Source organism: Emys orbicularis, chromosome 1 (genome assembly GCF_028017835.1).
Source record: "Emys orbicularis isolate rEmyOrb1 chromosome 1, rEmyOrb1.hap1, whole genome shotgun sequence".
NCBI lineage: Eukaryota > Metazoa > Chordata > Testudines > Emydidae > Emys > Emys orbicularis.
Window position 1 is genome coordinate 234,073,087 of NC_088683.1, and position 16,273 is coordinate 234,089,359.

At 42.6% G+C, this 16,273-nt stretch overlaps 1 protein-coding gene across 1 annotated transcript in view; it reads left to right on the plus strand.

Moving 5' to 3' along the window:
- ARHGAP6 (Rho GTPase activating protein 6) overlaps nt 1-16,273 on the plus strand; it is a 510,221-nt gene that overhangs the window by 424,690 nt on the left and 69,258 nt on the right. Inside the window, exon 3 of the mRNA XM_065416311.1 lies at nt 7,958-8,029. Coding sequence (XP_065272383.1) covers nt 7,958-8,029 — 72 coding nt within the window. The remainder of the gene's footprint in view (nt 1-7,957; nt 8,030-16,273) is intronic.

Here is a 16,273-nt window from a genome sequence, read left to right on the forward strand (position 1 = left end):
AGTCATCTGCTTAACAGCTATTCTACAGTGTAAAAGGAAAGTTTGAAAGTGTGCCAGGTTAATAGGCACAGAGGAGGGGGACTAGACTCAACACAAAATAAACATAGAACAATGTAGGCCAAAAGGGTGTGCAGAATGTAAGTTGGCCACGCAACGAGTTCGGGTTCTGAGGTTGTGTTGGTGAAGGGAAGAAGGAGGAACAGCCTGGGGACATCTGTGGCTCAGAGTTTCGATTTTTTTTTAATGGCTTTATGCCCCACATCCCAAAAACTTTAGCCCATGGCCTTCTAGATGAAAATATTCACCTTCCATCTGTGTTACAGCCAGGGCCGGCTCCAGGCACCAGCTTGCTAAGCAGGTGCTTGGGGCGGCCACTCTGGAGAGGGGTGGCAGGTCCAACTATTCGGCGGCAATTCGGCGGACAGTCCCTCACTCCCGCTCGGAGCGAAGGACCTCCCGCTGAATTGCCGCCACAGATCCCAATGGGGGATTTTTTTTTTTTTTATTTTTTTTTTTGCGCCGCTTGAGGCAGCAAAAACCCTGGAGCCGGCCCTGGTTACAGCTGGCAGAGCTTTGAAAGCTACTACATGGGGACTTTGCATTTCAACAGTATTAATCTAAATAAACATTGCAAGGAGGATTTATTAAAGTGCAGTTAAGGTCAGAAAAATGACTACATAAAAATTGCACCATTTTACTCATCAGATTAGATCCATGTGTGTAGCCAGAAGCAAATCTGCTTTTTTTTTTTAGTTACCAATAGAAAAGTTTCTCGCTCCAAACACAGTACAACTATGGAAAAGTGTGGCAGTCTCTATTCTCTTTCATGCATTGTCAACAGGATTGTTAATTAACTTTTGATTTCAGAATCTTTATTCTAGGTGATGATCCACAAATCACAAGACTTTTGGTCCCTGGCTGGGTATTCAGGGCTGGCATATGGAGACAGAATAATTTTTAATGAGCAAATTTGGTATGGAAATCCATAAGACAACAAACTTGCTTCATGAAACCATTTGTAGTCATTTTTCAGAGTAGGACTGCACTACAAGTAAATCCACCCTATTTTTTTTACAAATAAATTTACTTGTTTAGTAATATTCCATTAAATGAAAATTACCATGCTTACAGCTCCTATAGAGAAATATTAAATTGAGTTTCCATGTTTTTAAAATCACATATCCTTCAATTACAGATTTATCATCTTCTTCTGTTTTGAATAAGCCGTGGGTATGATATTTGTCTCCCAGATAAGTCCCCTCCGCACTGGATGAAAGTAACCCTTTGTTGTAGAACAGATCCTGTTTTCTTCCATAAATGGACAAGAAACACACGTCTTATAGAAAAAGAAAGATGCCAAATAAATGAGTTTATTTCTTCACTCAGTAACCCCATGAGGGACAGAGAATATTTCCTTTGTTGAAAACAGCTAAGAATTAAAATAAGCAAAAGGTTCTGTAAGACTCTGTGTGCATAAAAGAAAAATGCACCTCTTCCTTTTCTGCAAGTTTCTTTGCATGTGACCTACTGAGAAAGACTTGTCATATGGCTTATTCATACAGACCTTGCATAAGAATAATAGGAGTGGTAGGATCATATTCTTGTTTTAGAATTGCTTGAAACTTATTATGATGGGAATAATTCCATCATATCATACAATAGTAGTGAGTTTGTTTTCTCAGTAACATGACATGGCAGGCACTAATGCTGTTATCATTTTACTGTATATTATTTTAATTTAAAATTAATTTCATATAATGGAGGGCTGTGCTAAGGCTGAATAGTATAATGACCTAAACTCCAGATAGCCAAGCACTCCTGGACTTTAACCCCAGCTATACTACTGACTTGCTGGATGATCTTGGGCAAGTCCCTTCAGGCTTGGTTGTGATATCCTTCCTCACACTGAGTAATATCTATAGTAGGAAGAGAGCCTAACACATAAGCCCTTGTATTAGAGGCCTGGTATGAGGCAGGACCTGGTGGATGGTGAGGATCTAGATTGTTGAGTCGGGCTGCAGCACGTTCTTTCCTCCTTTCCCATTTCTCCATTTCCTGTTCTCTTTGTTGGGTCTCAAAATGTTGGGATCCTTTCCTCAAGATCCTTCTCCATTTTTGTTGGATGAAGGCTTGGGTTTCCTATGAGTTTATGTCGATGTGCACTTCTTCATGTTGGCTTTGAGGGTTCTTTGAAGTGCTTTTTTTGCCTTCTCCTCATCCACTGGCCTTGACTCAGTTGTGAGAACATGACCTGCTTCAAGAGCCAGTTGTTTGGCATTCAAAGAACATGACCAGCCCAACATAGCTTCAATGTAGGAGGTTTTGGCTTGGGACAAAATGCTGAGGTTGGTGCGTTGGTCATCTCTCTTAATTTGGAAGATATAGTGGAGGTACCACTGATGGTGGTTTGGAGTTTGTTGGTGGAGCACTTTAGTTTTGTTAAGTATCAGAGGGGTAGCCGTGTTAGTCTGTATCCACAAAAACGACGAGGAGTCCGGTGGCACCTTAAAGACAAATGTAGAACTGATAAATGAAATTGTTTTTAATTGTTCACTTTATTAATGTAACTTCATAAGTAAAGTTTTATGAATGAAACAACATTCATTCATAAACCAGTTACCCCAATAACTGGCTAATTGACCATTAAGATGCTTGTTAAGATCCATAGCTGTTCAGCCAGTTGCTCTTGTAAATTTCACTGTCAATCCAATTCCTGCTTAAATCATTAAGACTTGCACTGTTTCAGTATTGTAACTTCTGTTCACCATTCATTACACTTGACTACATTGTAACTTCTGTTCACTGCCATCCACTACACTTGTCTATATTGTAACTTCTGTTCACTGTTTGCCATATTGTAATTCAAACCCCATTTTAAAACGCTTACTCCATTTTGTAAGGGCTTGCTGCAACCTTCATTTTTGCAAACCCTGCTGTAATCTTATTAGTTTAGTTTAGATGTGTGAATGAGGTATGTATGGATGATGGAATCAACCTCCAGCCCCAGCCTGTCCTGATGAAATAGAGTTCAAACACCAAGGGCTGAAGATGCAGACAAGAGCCCTAACAAAGTAAGGAGAGTCCACCCCAAAAAGAGAAGAACAAAGGTACAATAGAAGGAAGATCAAAGCCAGGTCACATCTGCAATTGACGGGTGATCAATCACCAAACCCAGAGGCAGGGTGACACAGCAAGACCTATAGACTCTGGTTTCAAACTAAAGCCTACAAAAAGGATGGGTGAGATGGAAGACTTTGAAGGGTAACATTCTGCTGCCAACATGGAAGGGCATCGGTGCATGCCCAACAGAGACCCAGCCCTTCCTTGTGCCCGGCTTTCCTGGCCAGTTAGCCGCCACAAGCTACGAACCCAAGCTGCAAAATCAAGCCACAAACTCAAGCTCATTGTGATTCTGGAAGGATTTCCTCAGCAACGGGGAACTGTCAGTTGAGGAGAATTTTGGCAAGGATCTTTCCGGAGGTGGACAACGAGGTGATTCCTCTATAATTTCCACAGTCTGATTTGTCTCCTTTCTTGAAGTTGGTCACAATCATGGTATCCCTAAAGTTGGCTGGGATTGCTTCTAAATTCCAGATCTTGAGGATTAGGGCGTGAAGCTGACGAGCCAGTTCTTCTCCTTTGAAGATTTTGGCAGGGATTCTGTCAGCTCCAGATGCCTTTCATCTGTTTGATGGCTTTCTTTATCTTGTTCAGTGCTGATGGGGTTCTAAGGTTCTCCTTGATGAGATGTTGAGGGATTAAATCGAAGATGTTTTCATCAACATTGGAGTTACAATTTAGGAGGTCTTCAAAGTTTTCCTTCCATCGTGAATTGATTGATTTTGTTGTTCTTGAAAATGTTGGCTCTATCCCTGGATCGAAGGAGAGTTAGCCCTTGGGTGCGGGGTCTGTAGAGGGCTTTGGTAGCATTGAAGAATCCACGCATGTCATGGGTGTGGGCGAGTTGTTGGATCTCCTTCACTTTGTTCTCCCACCACTTGTTCTTCATTTCACTGGTTTTCCTTTATGTCCACCATCAACTCAAAGCTGAGGTTCAAAGGAAAGGAATGGACTGATGACCATCCCTAGCAGATGAGTATGTTTCCCCTGGTATTCTAAGGCTTCTTTCTGTTCTCCAAGGATGCTCTCTGCTAAGAACTCTGCTCTGGATTCTCTGCCCTCTCCCTCCCCCCCCACACTGGTCCTTTTTTTCTGCTGCAGACCCCTTCTCTGATCCTGACAACTTGTGCACTATGTCCCAGCTTGAAAAGGCACATGCACAAAGATGTAGAAGCTAAGGCTCACTCGTGTGTAAATTGGGGCTTTGTATGCATACATACATTTGCATGTGTTCAATCCTGATTTTGTGTGTGCAGCAGGTGTTACTCGTGCATTTTTTAGAATCTTGCCCATATTTCTTATGCCAGTGCTTGACACTGCTTTCAGTTGAGTGTGTTGGGAGTAAAACAGCATTGCTCTAAACATGGTCCTTTTCGTAATGTTATTTGGGCAGAGAGTGTGTCTTTTGGTTGTCTGCAACGCTATTATAGAATGGAAGTTTTAATGTCTAAAATGTAGAGATACCAAAATCTGTAGACATTTATATATAAAAAAAAAGAAATGCACATGAGGGATATCTCCAAATGTGGGCCAAATTCTGAACCTGAGTTGAATTATTTCTGATTTACACTAGTGTAATTGAGAGCAGAATTTGACATTTTATTCTAAAATATGTTATACTTTTTTGTTCTTAACAGGGACAATATTCAGGCTTATATTTGAAAGTGTATAAAAATAGCTCTGTCTACCTATGGTAGAAAGTATGAATAATACTGTTATATGGTAACATGTCTGCTGAATAACCCTAATCATAAAGCCTGTTTGTGAAATTGCTTTGTATAAGAAAACATGCTGAGGCGATATTTGTTGCTCTTGCTACCATACAAAAGAAAAAAATATAGTATACATTTTCTTTTGTGTATTACAAAAACAGCATGTTAAGAGTAAACATGCATTAATCACTAGCTAGAGTAGTGCATACATTCAATATAGGTCTATTATATTTCTTTGATATTAGAACACAAAAAGTGACAAGTTAAAGCAGGCACATAACTTAAACTAGATTATTGAGTTTATACCTGTTATAATGTCATTTTTGTTGACTTTTCATTATAGTCTTAAGAAAATAATGGTAGCCAGCCTTTTGAAATAGTTGTCAAGAAGAAACCTGCCTACCCTGCAACATGAACTCTTCAGTGCCTAATACCTCATAGAATTTTTTTTTTAAATGTACTATATTGAAACAATTGTTCTTCTAAAATTCTTATCCATCTGAACTGATCTGGACATACACAGATTGAAAGCTTGTTGTCTGAGGAATCTGGTTTTTGAAGTTGGTCAAACAGCAACCATCTGACATCAGAATTCTTCCTTGAGTCTTGTTTTTCTCCCCACCTGTCCCCAAGATATTAGCTGTGTATGAGTGTAACTGAAATATAGCCCCATGACTACAGGTGAGGCATAAGTAGTAGGATTGTGGAATCTGGTTTCCACGTGTCTAACAGTAACACCTAATACTTAGGCAACTCTCTGCTAGGTAACTCTCTGACACCACATTCTACAGGCCATTACCCTCTGATCCCACTGAGGGGTACCAAAAGAAACTGCATCATATGCTCAAGAAACTCCCTGAAGAAGCACAGGAACAAATCTACACAGAGCCCCAACTAGGGGTATTCTATCTGCTACCCAAGATCCATAAACCTGGGAATCCTGGACACCCCATCATCTCAGGCATTAGCACCCTAACTACCAGTTATCTTCGAGACCACTGACTTCCTAAGGAAACTACACTCCATTGGTGATCTTCCAGAAAACACCATCCTAGCCACTATGGATGTAGAACCATCTCTACACCAACATTCCACATAAAGATGGACTACAAGCCATCAGGAACAGTATCCCCGATAATGTCACGGCAAACCTGGTGGCTGAGCTTTGTGACTTTGTCCTCACCCACAACTATTTCAGATTTGGGGATGATTTATACCTTCAAGTCAGCAGCACTGCTATGGGTACCCGCATGGCCCCACAGTATGCCAACATTTTTATGGCTGATTTAGAACAATGCTTCCTCAGCTTGCGCCCCTACTATACTTGCGCTACATTGATGACATCTTCATCATCTGGACCCATGGGAAGGAGGCCCTTGAGGAATTCCACCTGGATTTCAACAAAGTCCACACAAGAGATCCACTTCCTGGACACTACAGTACAAATAAGTGATGGTCACATAAACACCACCCTATACTGGAAACCTACTGACCGCTATACTTACCTACATGCCTCCAGCTTTCATCCAGACCACATCACACAATCCATTGTCTACAACCAAGCCCTCAGATACAAACACATTTGCTCCAATCCCTCAGACAGAGACAAACATCTACAGGATCTCTATCGGGTGTTCTTAAAACTACAATACCCACCTGGGGAAGTGAAGAAACAGATTGACAGAGCCAGAATGGTACCCAAAAGTCACCTACTACAAGACAGGCCCAACAAAGAAAGTAACAGAACACCACTAGCCATCACCTACAGCCCCCAGCTAAAACCTCTCCAGTGCATCATCAAGGATCTACAACCTATCCTGAAGGATGATCCCTCACTCTCACAGACCTTGGGAGACAGGCCAGTCCTCGCTTATAGACAGCCCCCCAACTTGAAGCAAATACTCACCAGCAACTACACACCACACAACAGAAACACTAACCCAGGAACCAACACCTGCAACAAATCCCATTGCCAACTCTGTCCGCATATCTATTCAAGGGACACCATCACAGGACCCAACCACATCAGCCACACCATCAACGGCTCGTTCACTTGCACATCTACCAATGTGATATATGCTATCATGTGCCAGCAATGCCCTTCTGTCATGTATATTGGCCAAACCGGACAGTCTCTACGCAAAAGAATAAATGGACACAAATCAGACATCAAGAATTGTAACATTCAAAAACCAGTAGGAAAGCACTTCAGCCTCCCTGGACACTCAATAACAGGCTTAAAAGTGGCCATTCTTCACTAAAAAAACTTCAAAAACAGACTTAAACGAGAAACTGCAGAACTGGAATTAATTTGCTAACGTGACACCATCAAATTAGGCCTGAATAAAGACTGGGAGTGGCTGGGTCACTACAAAAATAATTTTCCCTCTGTTGATACTCATACCTTCTTGTCAACTGCAGGGAATGGGCCACATCCACTTTGATTCAATTGGCCTCGTTAGCACTACAAAAAGTAATTTTCCCTCTGTTGATATTCACCCCTTATTGTCAACTGTTGGGAATGGGCCACATCCACCCTAATTGAATTGGCCTCATTAGCACTGACCCCCCACTTGTTGAGGCAACTCCCATCTTTTCATGTGCAGTATATTTATACCTGCTTACTGTATTTTCCACTCCATGCATCTGATGAAGTGGGTCATATCGCACGAAAGCTTATGCCCAAATAAATGTGTTAGTCTCTGAGGTGCCACAAGGTCTCCTAGTTGTTTTTACTGATACAAACTAACACGGCTACCCCTCTGAAACCTAATACTTATGTATCATTTGAGATCTTTGCACTGTGCAAATTGGTGTGTGGGTGGATGTGCATACTATCATCCCACCTCCTCCATAGACCCTCTTAGGGGCACAGAATGGAAAGAGTCTCAGTGCTCCCCTGAACTCAAGGATTGTGACTGTCCCTGGCATTTGTCTCTCTCTCTCTCTCTCTCTCACTCACACACACACACACACACACACGTAAAAGGCTCCTTATACCCTTTCCTCTCTCAGTATGCCCACTCGTGTGCAATTGACAATTTAACCCTATATATTCTAGTTTATGGATAACGCTACCTTAACTATTCTTTCTCCTCACATATTTCTTATTCTTTCTCTTATAGATGGACAAAAGAGGAAAAAATCCTTAAGAAAGAAACTGGACTCATTAGGGAAGGAGAAAAACAGAGATAAAGGTACAGTGAAGATTAAAGAAGTACATATTTATCTAATAGCTGTACATTTTTATGAGATTTGTATATTGAAATGTGTATCTTCTGCAATAGGACTGTGTTACCTAAACTAATACATTATCTAGTCATTTATTCCCCGATGGAAAAAATACTATATATTATATTGTATTTTTTTTTTGTCACTGCCATAATCTAGCTGCACTGTGCAACATAAACTTTTGTTACGCAAGCAATATTTTTTTCCTAGCAAGCGGAAATTATTGTTTAAAACATGGCAAACTATCATTGCTACTGTACAGTGAGTTTCAAATAAGTTCAGGGTGACACATATAAGGCCAAATTTTTGAGGATGCCTCAAACCAGACTCTAAAGTTGCACCCACAGTTTTCTGCTTGTAGATAATTGTGTCTAACATTGCAGTCACTGTTTTAGAAGAGGCTCTAGAAAAGTTGGCCTGGAATCAAAAACTATAGTTATGAAAGAGCATTAATGGCATTTAGCATTCTGACATGAATGTTGATAGAGTAATTAACTGCAAGAATGGAGCTTTGAAATGACATTTTGTAACTAATATAGCTACTGAGCCAGTGTAATTTTTTTAACTGTTTGTGCATTTCTAGAAAGGACACATGTTTGTTTCAGTTTGTTTTGTTAGTTTTTTAATGTCTCATCAATAAGGCTCCAGGTTGATCTGAAATGTGTGTGAATAAATGTTATAATTAAGCTTTATCACATTAAGATTGCTGATAAATTTCAGGAAAAAAATGAAATGCCTGTGTCATGTTTATTTTTAAAGATTTTTGTAATAGTTTTTCCCATTGATTTAGGTGATTCAATAGCCTAACTAAATTATGAGCATTATTTGTTGAATAAGTTAATGCAAATACACTTAATTTTCCTCACCTTACATCAAATTTCCAGCTTTTAGCCTTATTTATTTACCCATATTTTTAATCACCATACTTTTCCAGGAATTTCTTAAAACCAAAATTCAGCTTTAAAATACAATTGAACGGATTATAGTGCAATGCAGACTATTACATGCTACAATAGAGTGAAGTATTAATTTATTTCAGTTTTATTTTTCTTATGACTATAGTTCTTCTATTCATTGAACTATTCAGGACCATATAGAAGCAGTCTACACACACACTGAATACAACAACCAGGTGGAGGCAACTGCGCCAAAAGACTATTATCCAACAAGGTCTGGGTAGTACATGGAAAATGAGGGGTCTCATCCTCCACTGATTCATGGATAGTTGACACTTTATAAACTATTGCATTCAACAGCATGAATCTAAGACTAGGGCCTGGTCTACACTATGACTTTAATTCGGATTTAGCAGCGTTAAATCGAATTAACCCTGCACCCGTCCACACAACGGAGCCATTTATTTCGAAATAAAGGGCTCTTAAAATCGATTTCTGTACTCCACCCCGACGAGCGGAGTAGCGCCAAAATCGATTTTGTCATTTCGAATTAGGGTTAGTGTGGCCGCAATTCGATGGTATTGGCCTCCGGGAGCTGTCCCAGAGTGCACCATTGTGACCGCTCTGGACAGCAATCTGAACTCGCATGCACTGGCCAGGTAGACAGGAAAAGCCCCAGGAAAATTTGAATTTCATTTCCTGTTTGCCCAGCGTGGAGAGCACAGGTGACCACAGATAGCTCAGCTCATCAGCACAGGTAACCATGCAGGCTGATAATCGAAAGAGAGCACCAGCATGGACCGTATGGGAGGTACTGGATCTGATCGCTATATGGGGAGAGGATTCAGTGCTAGCAGAACTTCGTTCGAAAAGACGAAATGCCAAAACTTTTGAAAAAATCTCCAAGGGCATGATGGAGAGAGGCCACAATAGGGACTCAGATCAGTGCCGCGTGAAAGTCAAGGAGCTCAGACAAGCCTATCAAAAAACAAAGGAGGCAAACGGTCACTCCGGGTCAGAGCCGCGGACATGCCGCTTCTACGCCAAGCTGCATGCAATTCTAGGGGGGGCCGCCACCACTACCCCACCTGTGACCGTGGATTCCGGGTCGGGGATAGTCTCATCAGCTACACTTGAGGATTCTGCGGATGGGGAAGAGGAGGAAGAGGAGGAGGAGGACGAGCTTGCAGAGAGCACCCAGCACTCCGTTCTCCCCAACAGCCAGGATCTTTTTCTCAGCCTGACTGAAGTACCCTCCCAAGCCTCCCAAGCCAGTAGCCAAGACCCTGACCCCATGGAAGGGACCTCAGGTGAGTTTACCTTTTAAAATATAAAACATGGTTTAAAAGCAAGCGTTTTTTAATGATTAATTTGCCCTGAGGACTTGGGATGCATTCGCGGCCAGTACAGCTACTGGAAAAGTCTGTTAACGTGTCTGGGGATGGAGCAGAAATCCTCCAGGGACATCTCCATGAAGCTCTCCTGGAGGTACTCCAAAAGCCTTGCCACAAGGTTTCTGGGCAGTGCAGCCTTATTCCGTCCTCCATGGTAGGACACTTGACCACGCCATGCTAGCAGCAAGTAATCTGGTATCATTGCCTGACAAAGCCTGGCAGCGTATGGTCCCGGTGTTTGCTGGCATTCAAGCAACATCCGTTCTTTATCTTGCTGTGTAATCCTCAGGAGAGTGATATCGCTCATGGTAACCTGGTTGAAATACAGGAACTTAATTAAGGGGACAGAGGTGGCCGTTCCTACTGGGCTGTTTGCCTGTGGCTGAAAAGAAATCCTTCCCTGCAGTTAGCCAAGCACAGGGGGGCGAATTGGCCCTGAGCTTTTCGCGTTTGGCTAGCAGGGATCTTCCCTGTTACCAGCCACGTGGTTGGGGGAGGGGTACATTGATCATCCCAGGGAATTCATGGCGGGAGGGTGGGGCGGGGGGCTTAGTTTGGTTTCTGCAGGGATCTTCCCTGATACCTGCCACGCGGTGGGGGGAGGGATAAAGCGATCATCCCAGAGAATTGGATGGGGGGGGGGGGGTTAGTTTGTTTTCTGCTGCTGAAGGTTAACAGGAAAACCGCAGCAGTCAACAGGCTTTGCTTGGTATGTGGGAAAGGAGGGCGCAGAAGCCGAAAGACAATGGCTTACCATGGCTGCCTGCAAGCTGAATTCTGTTGCCCGGACCTGCGTCTGTGATCTCTAACACCAAAGCCACAGGCACTCAATATTAAGATGGAAAATGCGACCTTGTACTGAAATCACATGTGCTATGTAATGTGAATAGTGTTTTTCACCATGAAAGAGTATAAGCATTGTTCTGTAAAATGTATCATTTTAAAAACTTCTCTTCTTTTTTTCAACCCTCCCTCCAGCAGCTGCAAATTTTTCAAGCCTCCCTCCTCCGTCCCGAAGGCTATCTCAGATAAGGCGGCGTAGAAAGAGGACGCGAGACGACATGTTCACAGAAATAATGGAATCCACCCGCAATGAAAGAGCTCATTTGAATGAGTGGAAGGACACTGTATCTAAATTTAGGAAAGATGCCAGTGAACGTGAGGTCTTGAGGGACGCTCGAGATGAGAGGTGGCAGGCTGCAACGCTGGGGCTGCTGCGTGAGCAAACGGACATGCTCTGGCGTCTGGTGGAGCTTCAGGAATGGCAGCAGGATGACAGAGTGCCGCTGCAGCCGCTGTATAACCTCCCTCCCCCCTCACCATGTTCCATATCCCCCTCACCCTGACGTGTAAGAACGCGGGGGGGGAGGCTCCGTGCACCCTCCCACTCCACCCCAGTGGACAGCCCAACCAAAAGGCTGTCATTATATTGAATTTGTTCAGTGGCCTTTTACTTCCCTCCTATCCTCCTCCCAAACCTCACCCAGATTACCTTCTTGGTTCTCTCCCTATGTTTATAATCACTTAATAAAGAATACATGATTTTTAAACGATAGTGACTTTATTTCCTTTGAAAGAAAGCTGGGGGAACGGGGAGGGTGGGTTGCTTACAGAGAATGAATGAGTCAATAAAGGGGGCTGGTTTTCATGAAGGGAGAAACAAACAGAAATTTCACACTGTAGCCTGGCCAGTCATGAAACTGGTTTTCAAAGCTTCTCTGATGCACAGCGCTTCTTGGTGTGCTCTTCTAATCTCCCTGGTGTCTGGCTGCGCGTAATCAGCAGCCAGGCGATTTGCCTCAGCCTCCCACCCTGCCATAAAGGTCTCCCCCTTACTTTCACAGAGATTGTGGAGCACACAGCAAGCAGAAATAACAATGGGGAGATTTCTTTGGCTGAGGTCAGAGCGAGTCAGTAGCGATTGCCAGCGACCTTTTAAACGGCCAAATGCACATTCTACCACCATTCTGCACTTGCTCAGCCTGTAGTTAAACAGCTTCTGACTCCTGTCCAGGCTGCCTGTGTATGGCTTCATGAGCCATGGCATTAAGGGGTAGGCTGGGTCTCCAAGAATAACTATTGGCATTTCAACATCCCCAATGGTCATTTTCTGGTCCGGGAAGTAAGTCCCTTGCTGCAGCCCTTTAAACAGAGTAGTGTTCCTGAAGACGCGAGCATCATGAACCCTTCCCGGCCAGCCCGCGTTGATGTTGGTGAAACGTCCCTTGTGATCCACAAGTGCTTGCAGCACTATTGAAAAGTACCCCTTGCGGTTTATGTACTGGGTACCATGGTGCTCCGGTGCCAAGATAGGGATGTGGGTTCCATCTATCGCCCCACCACAGTTAGGGAATCCCATTGCAGCAAAGCCATCCACTATGACGTGCACATCTCCCAGAGTCACTAGCTTTTGTAGCAGCACCTCAGTGATTGCTTTGGCTACTTGCATCACAGCAGCCCCCACAGTAGATTTGCCCACTCCAAATTGATTCCCGACTGACCGGTAGCTGTCTGGCGTTGCAAGCTTCCACAGGGCTATTGCCACTCACTTCTCAACTGTGAGGGCTGCTCTCATCTTGGTATTCTGGCGCTTCAGGGCAGGGGAAAGCAAGTCACAAAGTTCCATGAAAGTGCCCTTACGCATGCGAAAGTTCCGCAGCCACTGGGAATCGTCCCACACCTGCAACACTATGCGGTCCCACCAGTCTGTGCTTGTTTCCCGGGCCCAGAATCGGCGTTCCATGCCTATAACCTGCCCCATTAACAGCATGATCTCCAAAGCACCGGGTCCCGCGGTTCGATAGAATTCCATGTCTATATCCTCATCACTCTCGTCGCCGCGCTGCTGTAGCCTGCTCCTCGCCGCCTGGTTTTCCAGGTTCTTGTTCAGCATAAACTGCACGATAAGGCGCGAGGTATTTACAATGTTCATGACTGCTGTCTTGAGCTGAGCGGGCTCCATGCTTGCCGTGGTATGGCGTCTGCACTGTTCACCCAGGAAAAAGGCACGAAACGGTTGTCTGCCGTTGCTTCCTGGAGAGGGGGGAGGATATACCCAGAACCACCCGCGACAATGTTTTTGGCCCCATCATGCATTGGGAGCTCAACCCAGAATTCCAATGGGCGGAGGAGACTGCGGGAACTATGGGATAGCTATGGGATAGCTACCCACAGTGCAATGCTCCAGAAATCGACGCTAGCCCCGGTACATGGACGCACACCGCCGAATTAATGTGCTTAGTGTGGCCGCATACAATCGAATTTATACAATCTGTTTCCCAAATTTGAATTATATAAATTCGGATTAATCCCGTAGTGTAGACATACCCTAGGTTACTTGCCTGCAAACATCCTTAGGCTCTTGAGAGCTAACTGCTTGTAATTGGAACTTGGTTTAAAAAAAAAAATTCTGTTGATAATTCATTTGGCAAAATAGAATCCAGCTTAGTCTCCTGCAGCAGTGTCGCTCTGGAGTGATAAGAGAAGAAATATTAGTAAAACCTTACGTTTGTCACTAAGCATAGCAGATGTAACATTGAACACATACAGAGGCAGCAGAGGGGGGAAAATCCAATACAGTATAGCACTGTGTTAAATGTAAACTACTAAAAAATAAAGGGAAAGCAGAATTTTTCTTCTGCATAGTGAAGTTTCAAAGCTGTATTAAGTCAATGTTCAGTTGTAAGCTTTTTAAAGTACAACCATAATATTTTGTTCAGAGTTACGAACATTTCAGAGTTACGAACAACCTCCATTCCCGAGGTGTTCATATCTCTGATATTTTACTCCTATACTTTATTTTACTCTGATACTTTACTCCTTTTTGAACAAAGAATAACCATATTTTAATTTTTTCTTTCAGTGCGTGCTACCTTGCACTTGACTGCAGTAAATTTAATCATCTACCATGTTGCTCAGCTTCCTAGTTTTTTCCCCCCCCAGTCTTCTTTAGTTTTGAGTAAACTAAGTAATTTAGTTTAGTGAGAAAATTCTGTTTGCTATTCATCCAATTTTCAAGCTAGTTAATAAACAGATAGTAAACAACACTGGTTCTAGAACTGATTTGTGACATGCTTTACCATAAACTACTTATGCACAAGGAACTGGCCACTTGTTCCTACACTCTGTCTTCTGTCTCTTTACCAGTTTTGAATGTGTGGCAGGATTTTATCTTCCATCCCAGGGTTTTGAGCTTCTTTAATAGTCTCTTGAGAAAATCTTTATTTACAAGCTTTTTTGAGAGTCTAAGGACTTGTCTATGTCTGTATAGTGCATTAATGTGCACCAGCTGGGATGCAAATTCCACTGCACACTGTCTGTGTGGACCCTGCTGATGCACACTAAAAGTTCCCTAGTGTGTGTTGATATAGGTCACATATTATGTCAGTGTGCAGTAGGGAACTTTTAGCATGGACCAGCAGGATCCACTCAAATAGTCAGTGTGTGACACGTTAGTGCTCACTAACACACCATGTAGACAAGCCCTAAATAAATTGTATCTACTTGTTCTCCTTTAATTGGTGTTCTGTTCTCTAGTGTAATAGCTGATTGTAAAGATGAATTATGTATTTTGATAACAGTTCAATTACTTTTATAGTACCATCACAAACTTTTATTTTCCAGAATTGTACTTCCAGAGCTATTTCAATGCCTCTTTTCTTTCTTTCTTTCTTTCTTTCTTTCTTTCTTTCTTTCTTTCTTTCTTTCTTTCTTTCTTTCTTTCTTTCTTTCTTTCTTTCGTAGATTCGTAGATTCGTAGATTCATAGATTCTAGGACTGGAAGGGACCTCGAGAGGTCATCGAGTCCAGTCCCCTGCCCGCATGGCAGGACCAAATACTGTCTAGACTGTCTTTATGTTTATTATGAAAAGATAGCATCTCACTTTTGTTACATGTAAATGCTTACCCTAGGATTACTCTTTTCCCCACATTTCATTATGAAAAAGATCATTTAAACAATATCTTTTTTTTTTAATCACTCTAGCCTTTTTAAATGTTTCTTTATTGTGTATAAGTTTATTTCATCCAACCACTGACTCTGGCAGGCTCTTACAGTACTGCTTAGATACTTATGAATATTTTTTTCTATATATAAGGTATTTGTTCTTCAGATTTTTTTCTTAGCCGTAGAATGTTACCTGCCAACAATTTCCATTCTGATAGCATATCTTAGGCTGGATTTTTGTTTTTTATTGGATATGTTTTTTTGAATGCATCTTGCTACGTAGGGCTGAATCAGTACCACAAGCAAAGGGCAACATATTGTTTGTGCTTATTCCTTCTTGTTTTTACTTACTTACTGGTGTTCTGTAATACTTATAATAACTTTAACTACACATTTTTACCTGTTTCTGTGCTGATTCTGTGGATTTTAATTTCTTATTTTTTCCCCTTTGGGCTGTTTCAAACTTGTCTCACTTAACACCCCCTCCCCCCTTCCAAATACTCTATCTTGAAGTTTAATATCAGAAGCCTATATGTTCCACTCCTGCAAAAAATAACATACAGGGGAACAAATGTGTGGGGAAAATCTCCTGTTCTACATGAGCCACAGAGTCCCTATTTTCCCTTCTTTCTTCAGAGGCTGCTGGATTGATGGAGGTGGCAGATAGGTAAGCAATAATGTAGAAAAAGGGAGCAAAGGGCCAGGAGACCTTAAGGATCCTGGTCCCCAGCTGTCGAGTGTGTTCACCTGAACAGAAGGGTTCCCCCCTGCACTGCTCTGCAGCTCCCTCCCAGCCTACAAGAACAATAACCACTGCCCTGAGCTGTGCTCTGTGACTCTATGGAAGGGAACCACAAACCACTCACTGGGACTAGTGCTGCCCCTTTAGAAAGCCGCTTTGCTGCTGTTACATGTGGATTGGCTGCAGGTTTGAGGCGTGAAAGGGCTGTCTGTGTATATTTAGCAGTATATTAT